Consider the following 25147-nt stretch of genomic DNA (forward strand, 5'->3'; position numbering starts at 1 on the left):
GCTCGTACACACACACACACACACACACACACACACACACACACACACACACACACACACACACACACACACACACACACACACACCGACTTGCTGTGTTTTGACAGGGAAATTCGTATTTGAGGGAAGACTTATTGATAGGTAGACAATATGTCATGTCCGATTAGAGCAGGTCACTGTCACACCGACTGTGTTTGTGTGTGTATGTGTGTGCATGTGCGTGTGTGCATGTGCGTGCATGTGATGTGTGTGTGTGAGTGCATACATGGAATTTATCAGTGTCTTAGTGTATGTTTCCTGTGTCTATGAGTGCACATAATAGTTGTAAACATATTTTGAAGCTACACATCAAGGGGTCAATTAAAGTCATTCAATACAAGAAGTATTACTTGCTGTTTGGTGTTTTCAATAAACAATAGCCTAAGTTAAACTGTTTGTGTGTAAACAAACATATTTTGTGCTAAGCCCAAGCGGAATTTTAACTTTCTATTCTTCAAGAATATATAGGCCTAGACTACATAAACAATTCTACACACTGGTTGAATCAACGTTGTTTCCACGTCACCAAGGTGGAATGGATGTTGAATTGACCTCTGTGCCCAGTGTGTTATGACCAATGGACAGATCCCAGATCACACCTTTAAAATAGTTGATTGAATCTGTTGTTGAGTTTATCCTTCTTTTCCGGGGGAGATTTTGTCTGACGCGGGGTCTGGTCTGAAAAGAGCTTTGTCTTCAACCCCCCCTCCCACCCCACGCTCTGAAAGGAGCACGGGGGGACAGCTTGCCGCCTTGCATACTAAATGTGCAATGCCCGCCTTACCAATTCGTGCAATGACATGGCTGTTTTCATTTCAGGTGGCAGCATTTTAATGTCAGGAAGTTCACTATGATGATTTTCCAGGGCGTATATAACGGGACAGTGTATATTACAGTAGCCTATACACCACAGTGTGTGAGAGAGAAAGCCGTTGATGGGATGTTCTTGGAGTTAGCCTATAGGCTACTTAAAATAGATGAATCTTCTCTGTGCCTGAGCAGCGAAAGGGAGGGGAGGGAGAGAGGGAGTGTGCGACATCACAGTGATCCACATTGACAGTGACATCACTACTCAACTAACGGGTGGGACTTTGCAGGCTTTCTCATTCCAGCAGTGTGCTGTGGATATTGAATCACTACCTAACTGTCAGGAAAATGTGCCTGGTACTTGGTGGCAACTGCCTTGTCAAACAATAATAATGCTCTTTTGTGCCTTAACTTTTTTCCTGAGAATGAAACAGAATCCGTTGCAGAGTCTGCTCGACGTTGGATCTGTGCATATGTTGATTCCGGATGGTGCGATCTGCTGAATGAAGCGGGAACGGGTGGGTGAGTGAGTGAGCGAGGGTTTGTGGGGTCATTTTTTAAGTGCCTATTGGTCTAAGTTATTGATGATGACTATCATTAGAATAGAACAAGTTGAACAACAGAAGCACAATATGTTTTTCTCCGATTTTCCCACACTGTGATGGAAACTGTAATTTATAGAGTGGTTTTAGGTATTATCAACAGTAAAATACTCTGAAATGTTTTACTGCAGCATACTGTAAATGATGGTACATTGTGTGAAATTTGCTGTATTTACAATGGTGCTGTAATTCCACCCCACAGAATACAGTACCATACCAAATCTATGGATTGCTAAAAATCTTTAGACCACTAGTGGGTGCATGGTATTGTTGTTTCTGGCTCATTAACCCTTTACACTCGTGGGAATTGGCCTACATGGATACATTGAATTAATATGATTTTATTAGGATCCCCATTAGCCGAAGCCAATGGTGACAGCTAGTCTTCCTGGGGTCCGACACATAACCAAAAAGACATTACTGACTAAATACTTTACAAATTACATACATTTAAAAACATTAACATGTAGTGTGCATGTGTGTGTATCTATCAGTTACACATACATGTCAATACATACACACATAAAGTAAGTCACATGGGGGAGAGGAGTTGTGCCGTGAGGTATTGCTGTATTTGTTTTAAAAACCGGATTTGCTGACCACTTGCACTATATGAGATGGAAGGGCGTTCCATGCAATCATGACTCTGTATAATACTGTATGATTCCTTGAATTTGTTCTGGACCTGGGGACTGTGAAAAGACCCCTGGTGGCATGTCTGCTGGGGTAAGTGTGTGTGTCAGTGCTGTGTGTAAGTTGACTATGCAAACAATTTGGAATTTCCAAGACATTGTTTCTTATAAAAACAAGAAGTTTATCCACAACTCTTAGCCAAGAGAGACTGGCTGCATAGTATTGATATTAGCCCTCTGACTACAATGAAGAGCAAAACATGCCGGTCTGTTCTGGGCCAGCTGCAGCTTAACTAGGTCCTTCTTTGCAGGACTTGACCATATGAATGGATAATAATCCAGATAAAACTTAACCCTGCAGGACTTGCTTTGTGGAGTGTGGTGTCAAAAAGCCAGAGCATCTCTTTATCACAGACAGACTTCTCCCCATCTTTACAACCATTGAATCTATATGTTTTGACCATGACAGTTTACAATCTAAGGTAACAACAATAAATGTAGTCTCCTCAACTTGCTCAACAGTCACACCATTCATTACCAGATTCAGCTGAGGTCTAGAACTTGGGGAATGATTTGTACCAAATACAAAGCCCTTAGTTTAAGAGGTGTTCAGGACCAGTTTATTATTGGACATTCATTCTAAAACTGACTGCAACTCTTTGTTTAGGGTTGTAGTGATTTCACTAGCTGTGGTTGCTGATGCAGATAAGGACGAATCATCAGAATACATAGACACACAAGCTTTGTTTAATGCCAGTGGCAGGTCATTGGTAAAAATAGAGTAGAGGGCCAAAAGAGCTGCCCTACAATACACCACATTTTACATGTTTAACTTGAAAGAAGCTTCCATTAAAGAAAACCCTATGTGTTCTATCAGAAAGATACAGTGCCTTCATAAAGTATCCATACCCCTTGACTTCTTCCACATTTTGTCATGTTACAGTCTGAATTCAAAATGTCTACACACAATATCCCATAACGACGAAGTGAAAACATGTTTTTTGATTATTTTTGCAAATTTCTTGAAAATGAAATACAATAATATCTAATTTACATAAGTATTCACACCCCTGATTCAATATTTTGTAGAAGCACCTTTGGCAATGATACCCAGCTGTGAGTCTTTCTGGGTAAGTCTCTAAGAGCTTTCCACACCTGGATTGTGCAATATTTGCCCATTATTCAAATCGGTGGTTGATCATTGCTAGACAATCATTTTCAGGTCTTGCCATAGATTCAAGTAGATTTAAGTCAAAACTGTAACCCGGCCACTCAGGAACATTCACTCTTTCTTAGTAAGCAACTCCACTGTAGATTAGACTTGTGTTTTAAGTTACTGTCTTGTTGAAAGGTGAATTCATCTCGCAGTGTCTACAGTCTCTGGTGGAAAGCAGACTGAGACAGGTTTTCCTTTAGAATTTTGCCTGCGATTAGTTCCATTCCGTTTCTTTTTTATCCTGAAAAATTCCCCAGTCCTTAACGATTACAAGCATACCCATAACATGATGCCGACACCACTATGCTTGAAAATATGGAGAGTGGTACTCAGAGTGGTACTCAGTCATGTGTTGTATTGGATTTGCCCCAAACATAACACTAACACACAAAAAATGTGCTTTGCCACATTTGCAGTATTTATTTAGTGCCTTGTTGCAAACAGGATGCATGTTTTGGAATATTCTTCTTTTCACTCTGTCGATAAGGTTAGTATTGTGGAGTAACTACAATGTTGTTGAACCATCTTCAGTTTTCTCCTATTCTCTCTGTGTGTGTGTGTGTGTGTGTGTGTGTGTGTGTGTGTGTGTGTGTGTGTGTGTGTGTGTGTGTGTGTGTGTGTGTGTGTGTGTGTGTGTGTGTGTGTGTGTGTGTGTGTGTGTGTGTGTGTGTGTGTGTGTGTGTGTGTGCAGGTGCGTGCGTGCGAGTGCGTGCTTGCTTGCTTGCGTGTGCTTGCGTGCGTGTGTGTGTGTGTGTGTGTGTGAGTTTGCCTGGCTGGTGAGAGAGAGACTCTAGCGATGGAAAAAAGTTGCTGAAGAGTTAAACAAACTGATCTGATGTCCAGACTCGCATGCAGAGCACCGGAATTGTATTGGATTTTAGAACCAAATACTAATGATACAAATCGTAACTCAAAAGATCAGATTCAATGTAGTTGTTTTGTTGTTTACACATTTGGGAAAAAGGAAGGGATGTGTATCTGATTTGCCAAATAATCTGAATTGAGCTGGCTGTGTAAACGGGCACTTTGACCTACTAAAGGTAGTAGAGCTACTTATACAAGAGATTGTAGAACCAAGAGAAAGTAACAAAAGTCTTTACACAAGAGAACTCATTACATAACTGTCTTCAGGTATCGTGAGGTGATCTCCTGACGATGATATTGGTGGTGGAGACATACTCCTCTATCTGTGTTGTCTTATCTAACACATATATGTGTGAGATTATCAACAGGTACAGAGGCCATAATCTATTGATAATGAGGACAGTAGTAGCGAGTGATTATTAGGTACCAAACAGAAGAAAACGGTATACAGTATACAACACATAAAGTATACAACCATATCATCACAAAGACACTGCCTCTCACAGGCAATATGTGTATAGTCCTTCAAATACGATCAAAGACAAAACACAATGACCTCATAACATTGATCTCCTCTGGAAAAGATTCCTGGGTGCATTGAGGAACATACACTGCTGTGTTATCTTTGATGGTTTTTCGTGTACATACAGTATGTATCACTACGATTGTGTGTGTGTGTGTGTGTGTGTGTGTGTGTGTGTGTGTGTGTGTGTGTGTGTGTGTGTGTGTGTGTGTGTGTGTGTGTGTGTGTGTGTGTGTGTGTGTGTGTGTGTGTGTGAGAGAGAGAGTTACATGATACATGCATGCTCACAACCATGCACGCACAGATACACACACACACGCGCGCACACACACACGCGCACACACACACACGCACGCACGCACGCACGCACGCACGCACGCACGCACACACACACACACACACACACACACACACACACACACACACACACACACACACACACACACACACACACACACACACACACACACACACACACACAGAGATAGACTCTTATTGTTTGGTTGTGTCCAGAGAACACAATCTAATCCCCTCATCCACATCCAGCCCCACCCCATTCTAACAAACTCTTGTTGTCCATAGCCATTGCATAACAGTCAGCAGTGGGTTTCTCACTGTATTGACCCTATGGTATTGACCATGTCTGGGGGTGAGGGGACCGGCCTATATCCTGCACTTTGGACTCACTCGTGACTGTAATCAAATTGACATTCCCTCAGTCAGTCTGTCTGTCCCTAGTTACACCTGAGGCCTATTCAGGATGGTAGCAAATAGATAGAAAAGCTTTATGTAGAACAGATATGAATGCCTGTCATGTAGAATAGGGAATCATGTTAGCTCTATTCATTGCATTTCTATCTGCAACATTTTGAAAATGTTACCTCACTGAATATACACCTGGTCTTTCAACCAGCATGCAATTCCTCCACATCAACACCAGTGGCACCACTGACAGTCTTACAGGGGTGGGCAACTCCAGTCCTCGAGGGCCTGAGTGGTGTTACACTTTTTCTCCATCCCTAGCAAACACAGCTGATTAAACTAATGTCATTCTAAACTGAAGATCATGATTAGATGATTATTGGAGTCAGGTGTGTTATCTGGAGCTGGGGCAAAACTGTGACACCAATCAGGCCCTCGAGGACTGGAATTGTGCATCCCTGGAACAGGACGTGTGTCATCCTCATTAGATCCAATACACACCAGTCCACCAAGTAGGATCCCAAAAATAATGAATGACTGATGTGTGAAACATGATGTGAGATGATCATTAACTATGTGCTACTACTTTGCATTCTCCACTACCACAGTTCAGATCAGCAGTGAACAGACTCAAGAATGAATGTATATTGATGCAAACCATTTGGCTTTCCATACTGTATGTTGCACATTAAATGACTCCTCTAAATGATAACCTCCAATGCCATTTCAACCTGCTGCTCTCTTCTTTTCTGTCTGTCTCCAGTCAGATGTTCATCGAATCTACTCTTTCTCCTGTACTCTCTGTGATACCATGTGGTCTCATTTCCCCTCTCATCGGTAATAGTTTTACAGAACATTCTGGCAGAGAGCTGACAGGGAAATTGCGCCGAAAAACAGTTTAGAGCTTGTCTGGATCTTCCGTGGTGTGATGCCACATCCAAGAAACCCCACCCATTCTCATTGGTATAAAATTAACTCTATTACCAGGAGTCAATCAAGTGCAACATTGCCACGACCTTTATTCAAAAAAACACCTATCTTGATTACGATTGGCTGAGAGTGGCAGGGAGAGAGGAGAGAAGTTTGAAATGAGTTTGCCTCACTCAGTAGTTGCATGGAGAAATGTGTGGCCTCATTGGAATGCATTGTAGAGGGATGCATAGAGAGATGAATGAGTTGGTTCTCTATATTGAAGTGTGATTGGAATATCATTCACTGACACAGAAACCATCACACACTCACTCAGACACACACATACAGGCCCAGGTTGATATCAACACATCCACAAACCTGCATCTAAACACACACTCACAGGGTCCACTACACAAACAAATAAGAATTTGCGGTTAGATTACATATTTATAATATCTGTAGATTACATTTGGACATGTTTTAAGTATTGTGGACTCTTAAGAAGACTGCTTTCAGTGTTTGAATCAAGTTCAATGACATCTATTGCTCTTAAGACACCTCATGTAGAATCAGCTGTTAGTGATATGGTCATCCACCCCCAGTTAAAACCTGTAGTGTGCTAGTCTGGCCTGGAGAACAGGTCCCCTTAGGAAAGAGCATGATCACCTTGAGTACATTGTCCCCGCACCGGAAGGTCCGGACCCGGGGAAAGACTGCCCATTATCTCAGCGTGTACTATATGTGTGTGTGTAAGACGGTTGTTCACATAGGTGCATCTACATGTTTAAAATGTGCGTGTACATGTTCATGCATTAAATCTCACATTTTCCTCTTTGCTCAGGGGCCACTTGTTGGGGCTAACACAAGGGACAGCAGAGTATGAAGCCCACAGCGGACCGGGGACTAGGATGTGCCAGTAAACCTCTGAGTCGGGCTTGAGCGGAACTTGGAGGATTTGTATTCACAGAACTTGAAATTTAGTGTGAACCAGGACGTTGACCATGGAGACAGAGCTGAGCACTGGTCTCTCTGCATGGACCATCATGGCCATTGTGTGTAACTCTGTAGTGGGCGTCCTCACCCTTATCCTCTTCGTCATCCTCTACAAGGCCTGCAAGGTGCCCTCTTGCCAAGAGAGGTCAGCAGTACTGACAGTAGCCCGGGAGCAGCAGAGGGGCAAGCAGAAATGCTTACTGACTACAGCCTGATTATGGACGTACAGAGGAAAAACACTTCTTGGCCAAACAGACTGCCACTGACTGTTAACTAACACAATGAGTGAACACTAAAAAACGAATGTTTCGGGGTCCTTATCTGTCAAGTCATTCTCTCCATCGATCTCTCTATCCCCCCCCCTCCCCACACCTCTTTCTTTCTGCCTCTCTTTGTCTCTCCCTGCCACATTACGTAAACAAAAACACCAGCATAAATCCTCTTATCTCCTTGGCTCTGCTCTGAGACTGTCCATCTGTCAGTCTGTTTACACTCAGCAGTCTGGCCTCCCCCTGCTCATCTGCACTAAACCACAATCTGGGGAATGAGGAAAAGGGTAAATGAGAAAGGAAATGAGGAGAGAGAGAGGGAGGGAGAGAGAGAGGGAAAGAGAACAGCCCTCATCTCATCAGAGACAACTTGATGTTGACTAACTGGAGAAATAATGATGCCAGGGATAGTGAAATAGACCACAAGAGAGACAGAGCAGAGAGGGAGATAGAGAGATAGATGCGGAACAAAGGACGGACGTGAAAGTGGAAGAGGGAAAAGGATGTTTTGATGAGGTGTTGTTTACTGAAAGAACGCTCAAGGCCCTCTGTGACTTCGAAGTCTCCAGCACCCACAGATCAACTCTCAAGGGTTTATGAAAAACAACGACTGAGGGAAATTAAAGGGACACTTTCATATGTCTGTCTGCCACTGAATGGGCTCCTATAAAACACAAAAGTATTGTTATTTATAGACAAGCTTCCAAAGGAGTGACACTCAAAGAGATAATGAGACTCAATGTGACTATTTTCAAAAGTCTCCTGTAGCTAACGGTGGTGTGACGCAGAAAATCAAAATGACTTCCTGAAACAGATGGATCTACCATGTACTGTGCCATGTCATTCAGCATTCCATACATGTAATTATGACTGTGATGCTGTTCTGTGAATCATGGACATAATGTTTTATTTTCATTGTATTTTTTATTAACTCAATAAAATGTTTTACTTTTGTGTACCTTTGGGGATGTATATTACTGACCTACATAAATCATGTCACCACAACTAGCACAAAATAACAACCATAACATTGTCCTCACAGTGCATGATTATCCATCACAATATGGGGAGCAAAGTGCAACTATTACATTGTGGTAAAGACAGGGGCTAGCAGGTCTTGAATCACGTTTTCCCTAGAGTGTGCGTCTCATTAGTGTGCGTCACTGCTGTAGGTGCTTAAAGTTGCTGAATTAGCCTGAATTATCTTTGGAAACCTATGAAAAAACAACTGTGCATGCATGTTCTCACCGCTCATTAATATTTCAGGATCTCTGAGCTCCGCAGGTCATTCAGTGTCTCACCTTCACATGTGCTCCAGCAACTCCTGATTTACAAATGAGGCACTGCTACTGGAGGATACACAGTCAAGACATAGCAATTAGTTAATAAGCCTTGTAGCCTATACACACACATACACAGGTTAACATCTTCCACACAGCATTAAGGCTTCATGACAACTAACCTGTTATGAGATTTGACTCCTCGATTGATCTTTCTCTCTTTTGAGATACCCTAGCAAACCTCCTAATCTATATTACTAGAACACTGCTTGAGAGTGCAGTGGAGTTCCTCCCGTACAGTGGACATCTCATCCATTGCCTCCTTGGTTCCATCGCTCTTCCTCTATCTCTCTACACAACGGTCTTATCTTTGATCCCAACCTGTTCTTTTGACATTCCTGACTCCTTGACCGTTTGCTTGCCAGCTTGCAGTCGATAGAGTCTGACTGGTGTCTCTAACTCCTCTACACTCCATAGCTTTGAGCCCTTACTTCTGTGTGTGAACGGAACAGTCCACAGAGTACCTCAGACAGAATGTCAGAGGCCTTTGGTGACTTGTTGTTCTGCTGCTTGGCAGTATTTCACTCACCCGAGGCTGGGGTGAATTCTCTCTCTTTTTCTCTCTCTCTCTCTCTCTTTCTCTCTCTTTCCTTCTCTCTTTCTCTCTTTCTTCTCTCAGAGGACCTGAGCCGTAGGACCATGCATCAAGACTACCTGGCCTGATGACTCCTTGCTGACCACAATCCACCTGGTCATGCTGCTGCTCCCGTTTCAACTGTTCTGCCTGCGGCTATGGAACCCTGTACCTATTCACTGGATGTGCTACCTAGTCCAGGACCTACTGTTTTGGACTCTCTCTCTCTCCCCAGCACCTGCTGTCTCTAACTCTGAATGATCGGCTATGAAAAGCCAACTGCCTGAGGTGCTGACCTGTTGCACCCTCTACAACCATTGTGATTATTATTATCTGACCCTGCTGGTCATCTACGAACGTTTGAACATCTTGGCCATGTTCTGTTATAATCTCCACCTGGCACAGCCAGAAGAGGACTGGCCACCCCTCAGAGCCTGGTTCCTCTCTAGGTTTCTTCCTAGGTTCTGTCCTTTCTAGTTTTTCCTAGACACTGTGCTTCTACATCTGCATTGCTTGCTGTTTGGGGTTTTAGGCTGGGTTTCTGTATAATCACTTTGTGACATCGGCTGATGTAAAAAGGGCTTTATAAATAGATTTGATTGATTGATTGATTGGTGGCACCTTCATTGGGGAAGACAAGCTCATAATAATGACTGAAACAGAATACATGGAATGGTATCAAACACATGGTATCAAACACATGGTATCAAACACATGGTATCAAACACATGGTATCAAACACATGGTATCAAACACATGGTATCAAACACATGGTATCAAACACATGGTTTGATACTATTCCATTCACTCCATTCCAGACATTATTATCATCTGTCCTCCCCTCAGCAGCCTCCTGTGGTTTCACTAGATGAGCATGTTTATCAGAGAGGAGTCTCTCCACAGCTGTCCCCTCAACCACCTCTACTACAGTCTGCTCTTTAGCAGCTTGCAGTCTGTCTCTCTCTCTTTCTGTCTCTCTCTGTCAAAATATTTCAGGTGACTTCACCTATGTCTGAAAGAAACCAACTTGAGTAGAGGTGCAACCTAAAAATGTGTAAACATCATTGGACTGGAAAAGGCGCAACACTCGCTCACCATAAAAAATGATTTGTTTAATTAGGCAAGTTTAAAAGATTGACTTTCGGCCTTTAATGGCCTTCTTCAGAATTATCACAAAGGGAATGGTCAAGTTCATATAGAGCTTAGGGCAGACAATTAGGGACAAAACTCTCTTCAGCTGGTGGTGCTAATGAGAGATGGTGGTAGACCATGTAGGTTGGTGCTCAGGGTGTGGGGCAATATGGTCAATGTCTCCACCTAGTAATGAAATACAGAACTGGAATCTGTAAAAAAAACTATTGGAAAACTGGTCAAGCTTTTTTCAACTACAGTTTGTGTAATTGTTGTACAACGATTACTATATAATACATGTTGAATATGTTGGATATTGGAAAATATAGGTAAAGGTTTGAAGGAGATATTCATTGTTTAGGCAAGGGAAGAAATGTAAAATAAAATCCAATGTGGGACAGTTTGCTAAAAATAAAGTTATCCTGCAACAGGGTGATCAAATTAAGATCCTACATCTGGACCACCAAAATAGCGACTTAAGTTAATGTGATATGTCCCACCATGTTTTAAGCACAAAAGGCTGACATTTCCCTCTTGCAAAGAAGCACTAAAGTCTTATGGAGGACAGTTCACTTTACTGTCACAAATTTGAAATGACGTGTTCCGACCTGACCCCTGAAAATCTGAGAGACCTTCTCTGTTGGGGTTAGAAGAAACTGCCAATTCTCCACCACTCACTCATATCAACATGGTAAGCTTGGATCCATGGTATCCCTCCAGGATTGGGAAAGGAGTGCATAAGCCAGTAGGATTGGTGGTGTTTACTCATTCAGTTCTCCAATTGACCCATCCTGGTGGAGATTAAAGAGCTGGACTCAGCATGGCATTACATAACACGTTGAGAATATATTGCAAAAGCAGAATACTAATAAACAGAGGACCACACAATAATCTGCCTCTCCATCTGCACCGCTGGAGGCGTTGCATAACCTACATCCAGGTAGAGAAGCTGGGATGAAGTCACTGAAGATAGAGGTCAGTGTGTGTGTGTGTGTGTGTGTGTGTGTGTGTGTGTGTGTGTGTGTGTGTGTGTGTGTGTGTGTGTGTGTGTGTGTGTGTGTGTGTGTGTGTGTGTGTGTGTGTGTGTGTGTGTGTGTGTGTGTGTGTGTGTGTGTGTGTGTGTGTGCATGCGTGCGTGTGTGTGTGTGTTATTGAAAGATAATGAGGCATGGGAAATAGAGTAGTGGAAGTGAATAATGAATGAGTCACCATGCAGACCTAAGGTTCTAATCACATCACATCTGCATAGTGGGTGGCATTGAGATTCCCAGAGATAGATAACCATTCTGAAATTGGGTTTATCAAGCCAATTCACAAACGCAAATCACTATGATTCAACATAATTTTCTCCGAGAATGATATAGATGTCTAATTCTGGAAAGAGCAGAAAGTATTGTGCCAACAGATTACAAAATAAAACAAGTATGCAAAATGGTGTACGTGCATGCGATGTGTGTGTGTGTGTGTGTGTGTGTGTGTGTGTGTGTGTGTGTGTGTGTGTGTGTGTGTGTGTGTGTGTGTGTGTGTGTGTGTGTGTGTGTGTGTGTGTGTGTGTGTGTGTGTGTGTGTGTGTGTGTGTGTGTGTGTGTGTGTGTGTAGAAGGCTTATTGACTAATTGCTATGACTTGACTGTGTATCCTCCAGTAACAGTGATTAATTTGTAAATCAAGAGTTGCTGGAGCACATGAACATGAGACACTGAATGACCTGCGGAGCTCAAAGGTCCTGGAACAGGTATTCACAGTGAGAACATGCCGCACAGTTGTTTTTTTTACAAAGATGCCACGAATGCACATTAAAAAGACGTCATAGACTTACCTATATAACTGATTTCTGAACAGATTGGAGATATACTATAGGTATCCCAGGCCTGAGTGACAATGGCCAAAACAGATCTGGGACCAGTCTAATTCAGCAATTTACAGCACCTACAGTAGGGACGCACACTAATGAGATGCACACTCTATGGTAACTATACAGTATATGGAAGGAGTCCTAATAGGACGTAATGTTGGCCTGTGTTCCGCGTACGTGTAACTATCAATGGACAGTTACCACGAGTCACAACCGTCTGGCTAGTGGACAGAGCCGCACCTGTAGTAACTGCCATGTTTCCTTATGCTATTGTTCCCATTCCCCGTTCCCCACGAATTTTGAATTGTAAACTGATAGGGAATACATTTGAAGATTTTTAAAACTACATGATTCCATGTGTTTGATGCCATTCCATTTGCGCCGTTCCAGCCATTATTATGAGCTGTCCTCCCCTCAGCAGCCTCCACTGACACACACACACACACACACACACACACACACACACACACACACACACACACACACACACACACACACACACACACACACACACACACACACACACACACACACACACACACACACACACACACACACACACACACACACACACACACACAATGCTCTGGGTCAATATAAAGGGACCATAAGCCTACCACAGCCTCTGTTGTCTTTAGTTTGTCTCATTGCCCCCAGTTGACTCTTATCACAAAGCCTATGTTTGGAGCGCCATCTGCTGGTTCATACTGGCCAAGACAACTGGCTCTTGAAATTATAATTTAAAAAAATACTATCGTCTTCATTAGTATTGATTAGTTTGCAGTTAGTACATGATATTGCTGCTCTCTGCTGTAATGGCAACGACATGTTGTTTTAATTGGGGAGAAAAGGCAGCCTATAATAGATGTGATCCGACAAAGAATTAGGCCTAAATATGTTTATAAAAAACACTTCGTATTTATAAAAAAAATTATAAAAATGTCATATTACAGAAGAGGTCTGGCACCCCTCTGAGCCTGGTTCATCTTTAGTTTTTTCCTACGTAGTTCATCCTGGCCACTGTGCTTCTGCTTATGCATTGCTTTCTCTTTGGGGTTTAGGCCAAATATCTGTTATTTACTTTGTGACAACTGCTGATATAAAAAGGGATTTATAAAATATGTTTTGTCATTTTATTTTTCCAAGTGCACGTATATGGCCAATATACCACGGCTAAGGGCTGTTCTCACACGACACAACTCGGAGTGCCTGGATACAGCCCTTAGCCGTGGTATATTAGCCATATACCACAAACAACCGAGGTGCCTTATTGATATTATAAACTGGTTACACACTTAATTAGAGCAGTAAAAAAACATGAGAGACGGTTTTGTCTTGACGGTGGAATACGGTCTGATATGCCCCGGCTGTCAGCCAATCAGCATTCAGGGCTCGAACCACTCAGTTTATAAATAGTTGTATCTTTATTGGAGTTATGCCATAAAGAATCACTGGTCCACATTGTCAGGCCATTGTGGAACAGGTTTACGCTCATTCTCGGGCGGCAGTAAGGCTGGCGAGACCATTATGGGCGAGACCGATTAACGGATCCGTACCCGGAAGTGGGTGGTTGAGTCACCGACTGGTCACTACAGATACTGCCTGCTGGGATGAGGCAAAGAACCGGAGAATCGCAGAGATTGATAGAAATCTGAGAAACCGAAAATCTCAGCCACAATTGATCACACTAAAACACACGGCGCTGCCGTATTATTAATTACCTTGGCATAAACGGTAGAAATAACACCTCGCCAAAATGATGGAAGAGATACCGGTAGATAGATTTCAGGTGCCTAGCGCTGTTCAGGCGGAGATGCAGCCGCTTGTAAGTGGGATGTTTTTTATAGGCTACAACTTGTGATGATAAATTAATGCATTGGCTAATACAGTCTGTTCCTATACTGTTAGACTAGGCTACTACATTTTTGACGCTATCAGTTTTGCCTGTAATGTATTGTTGAATTTCGATATTGGCCTGGTGTTAATTTGTTGCATTTTGTTTTAGCTGTCTGATAAATGTAGAAAATGTCGCATTATTGGTAGGCAACCATAAGGTCAAGAGAGTATGCCTGGCTTTATGGCGATGAGAAGCGAATTTAAGGCGACCTTGATCAATATCAATATATTTCAATTGATCGAGCTGCGTAGTGAGCATCGGTGATGCTTGGCGAAAACAACCATCCCAGCCTCGCAGAGCCATCCGCTCTTGGGACAAACAAATGAGACAAAGCCTGTCATTGCAAAAATCGTAGGTAGTGGATTGGCATGTATGTAACAGATCGTGTTATTATTTAATTGTTTGCTATTTTTGAACATTACAAAGCAATTGTAATTCGCTCCTATCGGAGCGAGTAAGGCCTAGCCCCCCTTCGATTACTTCATCATGCGGTGACTGCGTGGAGCGGTACCCTCCACGGCAGCATATGGCGTTTCACTCTGAATCAAACCCGCTCGTTACATCACATGCTGTAGGCATATAGTTAGTGTTGTGTCTCAGTAGACCATGTTAGTTTGCTGTATCGAGTTCGTTTTTCAAGTCCAGGGGTGGGAAATAATTTTGGCTCAAGGGCCACATCTAGATTTTAAAAATCAGTGAGGGCCACAATTTTTTCCTGAGCAATTTGTTAATCAGAAGCAATTTGCGGGCCTGAAAAGGGGAAGTTATTTTAAAACGTATAGGTCCATTATAATTTCTACATACTGTCTAGTTTTAGACATTCAAGAGTGTTCTTCCTTTTTTACTCAAACTACCCTCGGGCCAGATTGAATGGCCTGATGGGCCGGATTTGGTCCATGGGCCGTATGTTGCCCACCCCTGCTATGGTGGAACCTATCTGGAATAACATAATTCAGCGAAAGTGTTTGTCTGTATCTGCAGTGGCGTAGCTTTTGGGAGTTATGAGTGTAATGTGTGTCATGGCAGTCAATGAATGAACTGTGTACAGTTAAGATGTGACTACCTGACAACCTTTGATGTATGTGTAAAGTGCATATGTGTGTGTGAGCTGGACAGGGAATCTCACAAATATATTTTTCTAATACAGTAGCAGTAGGCCTATTGTATTTACTGGCCTATACATAATGACAATGTCATATAAACATCCCAGAACGTGAGTCGTGTGACACCAATCTCTCACTACTGTGATGCAATTTAGAACCTCTCTCTCTCTCCAGGACCCAGCATCGTCCACGGCTTCTTCTTCGGAGGCAGACTCAGACACGAGGGAGGGTGAGCCAGTCACTATTAACTACAAGCCCTCTCCTCTGCAGATGAAGATAGGTGAGTGTAAGAGGTCTCAGCAGAACCTAGTACCTCTGTTTATTTCAGCACCTTGGACAGGGGTCACATGTCCGGAGAGCAATACAAAGATGTTGTGGGAAGAAATACAAGGTACTGTAGAAGGGAGCAATACAAGGTACTGTAGAAGGGAGAAGTACAAGGTACTGTAGAAGGGAGAAGTACAAGGTACTGTAGAAGGGAGAAGTACAAGCCAGCAGCATACCACCCTGCATACCACTGCTGGCTTGCTTCTGAAGCTAAGCAGGGTGGGTCCTGGTCAGTCCCAGGATGGGAGACCAGAATCTGCTGGAAGTGGTGTTGGAGGGCTAGTAGGAGTCACTCTTTCCTCTGGTCTAAAAAAATATCCCAATTCCCCAGGGCAGTGATTGGGGACACTGCCCTGTGTAGGGTGCTGTCTTTCAGATGGGACGTTAAACGAGTGTCCTGACTCTCTGAGGTCATTAAAGATCCCATGGCACTTATTGTAAGAGTAGGGGTGTTAACCCTGGTGTTCTGGCTAAATTCCCAATCTGGCCCTCAAACCATCACAGTCACCTAATAATCCCCAGTTTACGATTGGCTCATTCCTCTCCCCTGTAACTATTCCCCAGGTTGTTGCTGTAAATGAGAATGTGTTCTCAGTCAACTTACCTGGTAAAATAACAGATAAATAAAAAACAAGGTACTGTAGAAGGGAGCAATACAAAGGTACTGTAGAAGGGAGCAATACAAGGTACTGTAGAAGGGAGCAATACAAAGGTACTGTAGAAGGGAGCAATACAAGGTACTGTAGAAGGGAGCAATACAAAGGTACTGTAGAAGGGAGCAATACAAAGGTACTGTAGAAGGGAGCAATACAAGGTACTGTAGAAGGGAGAAGTACAAGGTACTGTAGAAGGGAGCAATACAAGGTACTGTAGAAGGGAGAAGTACAAGGTACTGTAGAAGGGAGCAATACAAGGTACTGTAGAAGGGAGCAATACAAGGTACTGTAGAAGGGAGCAATACAAAGGTACTGTAGAAGGGAGCAATACAAAGGTACTGTAGAAGGGAGCAATACAAAGGCTAGGTTTAGTGTCAAGGCTTAAAAGGCATACATATAAACACATTGACACACCTCATTGGGATGTCCAGAAAATGAAATGGTAAAATAATTACTCAATTTAACAATTTTGTAAAAAGACATGCCTTTGATGAGCAATCCCTCCTCATGTTACCCTGTTAACAAATGTTCCCATAACATCTGGGATGAGGGAGGGAGTCACTGTTACTGTTGATGGCCCTAGTCCCGCACACCAGATATTTCCTTCCCAAGCCCAGAAGGTCTGTTATATCAAAACCTCAAACTAGCACACTGCAGTCATTAGCCTGACTTGTGTACCCCCTATTCCCACCCATATGCTTGTGTGAGGCAACATGAAGATTTTAGAAAATCTATTTGAGTTTGTTCTCTTTTTTATGGGGAAAGCTTTCCCCACAAGTGCGACACATCACCCACAGATTAGGATACTATCATTATTTTTGTCTATGTGAAGCTTCGCCCTTTAGTTAGAAGGTAGCTAGCTACCATTTCTATTTTTCTATTTGGAACCACGCCTTGTAGGTCTAGTAATGTGATTTGCTAAGATCGAATAATGACAAAATACCTTACTCTGTAAATTCACTCAGAAAGTTGACTCAGTAAGTTCATTAGGGCCAGAATTGAGTCGTTCTTGCACCAGGTGTTAATGTGCTGTGTGTGTCATAGTCTGGTGATGGCCCAGGTCTGTCATCTTTGACACATCTCTGACTCTAAAACAGATTACCAGTTGAATGGTGTCAGGAGACTGGTTATCTGAGAGGTGCCATGGCAGGATTGTGTCTGTGGCCCTCTATATTTGTCAATCCTCTGATGTCACATCTTGTGATGTGCAGAGAAACAGCGAGAGCTGGCCAGGAAGGGATCACTGAAGAATGGCAATGCAGGAAGTCCAGTGAACCAGCAGCCCAAGAAGAACAATGTCATGGCCAGAACACGGTGAGAGCTGACCTCAGTCCTGACTAGGGCCTTCTCCCTTTTAGTTCTTCATTCATTGTTTTCTTTCTCCCTATGTCCCTCTTCACTGGTATCTTCAACCCCTCCCATTTCTTTCACTCTCACTCACTCTCTTCCTCCTGGTCTGTTCTACCTCTTCCTTCTTGTGTACTCACTATCCTGCCCACCTCTACCTTTTCCCTCTTTTTCACTCACTCCCTCTCTCCTCTCCATAGGCTGGTGGTGCCCAATAAGGGCTACTCCTCCTTAGACCAGAGCCCTGATGAGAAGCCCCTGGTGGCCCTAGATACAGACAGGTAGGTGATATCGTACACACATAATGTCACTTGTCCACCATCACCCTTTACTATCAGACCTGCCAACATGGATACAGTATTTAGGTTATCAAATCAAATTGCATTTGTCACATGCACCAAATACAACAGGTGTAGACCTTACCGTGAAATGCTTACTTACAAGCCCTTAACCTTGTAAGCGAGTAGCAGCAGTGTAAAAAAAAAAGGGGGGGGTCAATGTAAATAGTCCGGGTAGCCATTTGATTAGTTTAGTTGTTCAGCCTTCCTCTGACACGCCTAGTAAATAGCTCCTGGATGTCAGGAAGCTTGGCCCCAGTGAAGTACAGGGCCATACGCACTACCCTCTGTAGCGTCTTACGTTCAGATGCCGAGCAGTTGCCATACCAGGCGGTGATGCAACCGGTAAGGATGCTCTCGATGGTGCAGCTGTAGAACTTTTTGAGGATCTGGGGACCCATGCCAAATCTTTTCAGTCTCCTGAGGGGGAACGGGTGTTGTCGTGCCCTCTTCACAACTGTCTTGGTGTGTTTGGATAGTTTGTTGGTGATGTGGACACCAAGGAACTTGAAGCTCTCGACACGCTCCACTACAGCCCCGTCGATGTTAATGGGGGCTTGTTCGGCCCTCCTTTCCTTGTAGTCCTCAATCATCTCCTTTGTCTTGCTCACGTTGTGAGAGAGGTTTTTGTCCTTGCACCACTGCCAGGTCTCTGACCTCCCTATAGGCTGTCTCATCGTTGTCGGTGATCAGGCCTACCACTGTTGTTTCGCAAACTTAATGATGGTGTTGGGAGTCGTGCTTGGCCATGTACTGGACATTTACTCCTGAGGTGCTGACCTGCACCCTCGACAACCACTGTGATTATTATTATTTGACCCTGCTGGTCATCTATGAACATTTGAACATCTTGGCCATGTTCTGTTGTAATCTCCACCCGGCGCAGCCAGAAGAGGACGGGCCACCCCTCATAGCCTGGTTCCTCTCTAGGTTTCTTCCTAGGTTCTGTCCTTTCTAGGGAGTTTTTCCTAGCCACCGTGCTTCAACACCTGCATTGCTTGCTGTTTGGGGTTTTAGGCTGGGTTTCTGTACAGCACTTTGAGATATCAGCTGATGTAAGAAGGGCTTTATAAATACATTTGATTGATTGATGTAGTCGTGGGTGAACAGGGAGTACAGGAGGGAACTAAGCATGCACCCCTGAGGGGCCCCAGTGTTGAGGATCAGAGTGGAATATGTTTGGTGCCTACTCTTACCACCTGGGCGTGGCCCATCAGGAAGTCCAGGGTCCAGTTGCAGAGGGAGGTGTTTAGTCCCAGGGTCCTTAGTTTAGTAATGAGGTGTGTGGGCACTATGGTCTTGAACGCTGAGCTATAGTCAATAAACAGCATTCTCACATAGGTGTTCCTTTTGTTCACGTGGGAAAGGGCAGTGTGGAGTGCGATTGAACAGCCTTTCAAAGTACTTCATGGCTACGGAAGTGAGTGCTACGGGGCGGTAATCATTTAGGCAGGTTACCTTCACTTTATTGGGCACAGGGACTATGGTGGTCTGCTTGACACATGTAGGTATTACAGACTCGGCCAGGGGGAGGTTGAAAATGTCAGTGAATACACTTGCCAGTTGGTCCGCGCATGCTTTGAGTACACGTCCTAGTAATCCGTCTGGCCCTGCGCCTTTGTAAATGTTGACCTGTTTAAAGGTATTGCTTACATCGGCAACAGAGAGGCTTTAGCATGGTGTGGATGTTGCCTGTAATCCATGGTTTCTGGTTGGGAAATGTACACTACTATTCAAAAGTTTAGGGTCACTTAGAAATGTCCTTGTTTTTGAAAGAAAAGCACATTTTTTGTCCATTTAAAATAACATCAAATTGATCAGAAATACAGTGTAGACATTAGCTAACACAACATGCCAATGGAACACAGGAGTGATGGTTGCTGATAATGGGCCTCTGTATGCCTATGTAGATATTACATTACAAATCAGCCGTTTCCAGCTATAATAGTCATTTACAACATTAACAATGTCTACACTGTATTTCTGATCAATTAGATGTTATTTTAATGGACAAAAAATGTAGTGTATGAACGGTCACTGTGGGGACGATGTCGTCGATGCACTTGTTGATGAAGCTGGTGACTGAGGTAGTATACTCCTCAATGCCATTGGATGAATCCCGGGAACATATTCCAGTCTGTGCTAGCAAAACATTCCTGTGTCCGCGTCATCTGACCACTTCCGTATTGAGCGAGTCACTGGTACTTCCTGCTTTAGTTTTTTCTTGTAAGCAGGAATCAGGAGGATAAAATGATGGTCAGATTTGCCAGATGGAGGGCAGGGAAGAGCTTTGTATGCGTCTCTGTGTGTGGAGTAAAGGTGGTCTAGAGTATTTATTTTTTTCTCTGGTTGCACGTGACATTTGCCTGCATTAAAGTCCCCGGCCACTCGGAGCGCCGCTTCTGAATGAGCATTTTCTTGTTTGCTTATGGCCTTATAAAGCTTGTTGAATGCGGTCTTAGTGCCAGCATCGGTTTGTGGTGGTAAATAGACGGCTGTGAATGATATAGATGAGAACTCTCTTGGTAGATAGGGTGGTCCACAGCTTATCATTAGGTATTCTACCTCAGGCGAGCAATATCTCGAGACTTCTTTAATATTAGACATTGCGCACCAGCAGTTATTGACAAATAGACACACACCCCCGCCCCTCGTCTTAGCAGACGTAGCTGCTCTGTCCTGCCGAAACACGGAGAAGCCAGCCAGCTCTATATTATCTGTGTCGTCATTCAGCCAAGTCTCTGTGAAACATAAGATATTACAGTTTTTAATGTCACGTTGGTAAGATAGTCTTGATCGTCCAGTTTGTTTTCCAATGATTGCACATTGGCCAATAATACTGAGGGTAGTGGTGGTTTACTCACTCGCCGACAAATTCTCACAAGTTACCCAGACTTCCGCCCCCTGTATTTCCGTCTTTTCTTCACGCGAATGACTGGATAAGGGCCTGGTCTCCGGGAAGCAGTATATCCTTTGCGTTGGACTCATTAAAGAAAAAAATCTTGGTCCAGTTCGAGGTGAGTAATCGCTGTTCTGATGTCCAGAAGCTGTTTTCGGTCATAAGAGACGGTAGCAGCAACATTATGTACAAAATGAGTTACAAACAATGCAAAATAAAAAAACAAAATAGTACAGTTGGTTAGGAGCCCGTAAAACTGCAGCCTTCCCATTTGGCGCCATTGTGACAGGCATGAGGTGAATGTACATATAAGATCAACAGTGATAATATGAATCTATGTAAATGACCATCCACTTCCCTTTATGTTGCAGTGACGATGACTTCGACATGTCCAGATACTCCTCATCGGGATACTCCTCAGCCGAGGTGAGATGTGTGAGGGACCAGGTACCTATGCACTCTGGGTAACACTACTTAAGCCCGGAACAGATACAACAGCCGACATAAGGAGAAACGAGACGGGACAAAACGAACCAGTTTTAGAATGTTGTGTTGTAGAACAGCTCACTAAAGAAGGGGCATTCAGATCAAATGACGATACGTGTGGTTGCGACCGTTTCCACTGTGATGGTGCCTCTTTACAATTTATTTCGTTTTTATTTATTTAGCCATTATTTAACAAGGAATGTCAATTAAGAACAAATTCTTATTTACAATGACAGCCTACCCCAGCCAAACCATAACCCGGACGACGCTGGGCCAATTGTGCGTCGCCCTATGGGACTCCCAATCACGGCCGGTTGTGATACAGCCTGGAACACAATGACTGATGTACTTTGAAACAAAGCTGCCTCTGGTTGTAACAAGTTGTTGTAGCAAATTAGTATCATGAAATGCATGCATCAGAAACAGGGTGGACTTTCGTGACATTTCAGAGAAATATCAGCAAGTTAGGCTAGCTAACTGCAGCAAAATAGCTATCTGTCTGGTAGGCTAGCTAGCTAACGGCTTGGCTAAATACAGAACATCTGCACACTGTTAAACGGACACGTCTCTTCTTTAGCTAATATTTTCGATGTTGATTCTTAGAAACTCCAGCAGCTGACATGAGACGTTCTAAAACTAGATCAAGCAAACCTCGGTTCTAAAACTTCATAAAAACCGTCTCGTCTCAGCTGTTGTATCTGTACTGGACTTTACAGTCATGCCTGGCCATTGCTACTCATCCCCACCACACTTACAATCTTCATGTTCTCTCCCTTCACAAACCTCATTACAGTAAATGTGGATTACTGTTGGATAAAATCTCAGGCTACCTTTATTCATTTAAGGTCACCACAACTGACCCATTCTTAAAACCACTTACACTACACACTACATATATTTTAGCCTTATGTCTTTGTCATTAAACCATTTAGCTACTGTAACAAGACTGTCTTCAAAAGCCTGATATGATCGCTGAAGTAAGTAAACTTCAATAACTTATGATAAAACAGTGATTATGGCTTTCACAGTGTAACAATATGACTAGCCTTCAGTTACATGGGTACTCCTTGAAGACTACTTATCTGAGAATACTCATCTGGCAGGAGACACACTAGTCTAGGCCTCTGATTCCTCCTGGTCATTATTGTGTAATACAAGTGAAAATAAAAACAAGGTCAGTTGATAAATAAGGGGTGTAGGCAATGGTCAGGCATGTTACTAAGGGGTGTAGGGGATCGTCAGTCATGTTACTACGGGCTTTCACCGTGTGAAAAGCCTTTAGTTACATGGGTACTCCTTGAAGACTACTTAATAGTCTTCTTAAGTCTATGGTAGAGTTTCTGCAGCCCCAGTAATGTGACATTCCCCTACACCCTCTAGTAACATGACTGACCATCCCCTACAACACCTTAGTAACATGACTGACCATCCCCTACAACACCTTAGTAACATGACTGACCATCCCCTACGACCCCTTAGAACATAACTGACTATCCCCTACGACCCCTAGTAACATGACTGACCATCCCCTACACCCCTTAGTAACATGACTGCCCATCCCCTACAACACCTTAGTAACATGACTGACCATCCCCTACAACACCTTAGTAACATGACTGACCATCCCCTACGACCCCTTAGAACATAACTGACTATCCCCTACGACCCCTAGTAACATGACTGACCATCCCCTACACCCCTTAGTAACATGACTGACCATCCCCTACACCCCTTAGTAACATGACTGACCATACCTTATACCCCCTAGTCACATGTCCATATGTCCACCCTTGCAGCAAATCAACCAGGACCTGAATATCCAGCTGTTGAAGGATGGTTACCGGCTGGACGAGATCCCTGACGACGAAGACCTGGACCTGATCCTGCCCAAATCTGTCAACCCCACCTGCATGTGCTGCCAAGCCACCTCCTCCACCGCCTGTCAAATCCAGTAGCCCACACATCTGCTGTGAGTTTACTCTGCCATTAGAGTGGCAACAGAGAGCATTTATAGAATATGATAATTATATGGAAACAAATAATCAACTTATCAGGCAGAAAGTTAAATGTAAAAAGAAAAAATAGAAAGAGGGAAATTAAGACAAACACAAAAATGTTCAAATACGACTAACAGTGATTACTTCCTCCTATGGTAGGACATGCACTTCTGTTTGAGATCTGGGAGGAGACACACTAGTCTAGGCCTCTCTGATGCCTCTTCCTGGTCAATATTGTGTAATACAAGCGAAAATAAAAACAAGGTAATTTGATTTAAAATATAATTTCCATGTCCCTAAATAGGAAATATTATCTTAACTGCTGGTGATAACACTGCTCTGCTTACTTGACTTCGTCATATTTATTGCGTTTTATTTAGTTCATTTTTGTAGTTATATACTTTTTATTTGAAGGATCTGTATGATTGTATGTAATGGGGTGTGTTGTAAAGATTTAATATCTGATACTGTAATTTGGTACTGAAAGCAGGGTTGTGTAGCACCGGCCTGGTCCATGGACTCATTCAGTCTACCTTGACACTCTTGCCCTGTTTCTTATTGTACTGGTTGGAGGTATTTATGGTTTTTAGGAATGAATGCATTGCAAAGGGATGACGTTCATGATGAGCACCTACTGTAAAGGGATTTGGAAATGTATCTGAATTGGCTGTTTGTTCCCACATCTTACTACTGCACACTCTGCTACTTTGTCCATTCTTCATTGATTTATCACTTTTGAATGTGTTATTCTTGCACATTTGAGTTTGGGTTCTAAGGTAATATGTGTACGGTGATTAAGGTGATTGCTAATCTGCGATGACCCTTATTCAAGAGGATGATACAGCACTTTGTATCATTGGACTCATTCTACAACACAATACTTTTCCAGTTTGCTTACACAACTCATCCCAGTAGAGGCCAAAGGGAACAAGTGGTTTTGTTAAATAAAAGTATAAGCCAACTTTAGATAGCTTTTTAGATACAGCCTGTTGACATCCTACCATGCCCCTCCCACAATGTGTCTAACTAACCACTCCTGCCGTCTTGATTGGCACAATCATTCTAAATAGTGTCAATAGAGCAGACACACACAGCAGGGGGTGGGGTGCAGTTTATTTTCCTCTCGTGATTGGTTGGAAAGTGATCTAAGGATCATAAGTATCATTAACTTTGAGTACTAATCCCTCACGGAGTCATTCACTCAAACACCTCTGAGTTGATTTGCGATTAGAGTATGTCTTAAAGTAAAGAATATTCAAACAAAATGTGTGTATTTATTGCCAGTCTCATGACCTAATGTATTTTAAAGGGATTTGCAGTATGAATGTATGCATTAAATTTTTTCATTTAGACAGGTGATTATTTATTTTACTATTGTGTTCTCATGTAGACACTTACATTCTAGTATTTAACAATGTTACTGTCCTGTGTAGTGTATAAAATCAATAAACACAAAGCCAACTGAACCTGCTTGGGGAGTCTACTGCATAATGGGGCATTTTTCTAAATGCATTTTGGTAGCCAGGTGTATTGATAATGTAGCAAAAACTCTCGCACGGTGACGGCAGGTACTAAGTTCATTAGCAATCTAATAATGAACATGTAATGGAATACATTGTTGAAATAAGTAAGCCTGCAT

General features: G+C 43.0%; 1 protein-coding gene and 1 long non-coding RNA gene across 3 annotated transcripts; both read left to right on the plus strand.

Moving 5' to 3' along the window:
- The first annotated feature begins 1106 nt into the window (after positions 1-1106).
- On the plus strand, positions 1107-8517 carry LOC139577033 (uncharacterized). Its single transcript, XR_011675196.1, has 2 exons — positions 1107-1364; positions 7139-8517. It is a non-coding gene; the product is annotated as an uncharacterized lncRNA (long non-coding RNA).
- A 5381-nt stretch (positions 8518-13898) lies between these two features.
- On the plus strand, positions 13899-24974 carry LOC139577035 (protein FAM219A-like). 2 transcript variants are annotated; one of them, XM_071403754.1, is made up of 6 exons: positions 13899-14283; positions 15633-15738; positions 17653-17755; positions 17989-18069; positions 21397-21472; positions 23308-24974. In XM_071403754.1, the coding sequence occupies exons 1-6, from the start codon at positions 14215-14217 to the stop codon at positions 23464-23466; spliced, it is 594 nt and encodes a 197-aa protein (XP_071259855.1). In that variant the 5' UTR covers positions 13899-14214; the 3' UTR covers positions 23467-24974. The 2 variants fall into 2 exon arrangements, with proteins under 2 accessions (XP_071259855.1, XP_071259856.1); XM_071403755.1 differs by having other exon boundaries at positions 21397-21451.
- Positions 24975-25147: the final 173 nt, after the last annotated feature.

Source organism: Salvelinus alpinus, chromosome 5, assembly GCF_045679555.1.
Source record: "Salvelinus alpinus chromosome 5, SLU_Salpinus.1, whole genome shotgun sequence".
NCBI classification, from domain to species: Eukaryota; Metazoa; Chordata; class Actinopteri; order Salmoniformes; family Salmonidae; genus Salvelinus; species Salvelinus alpinus.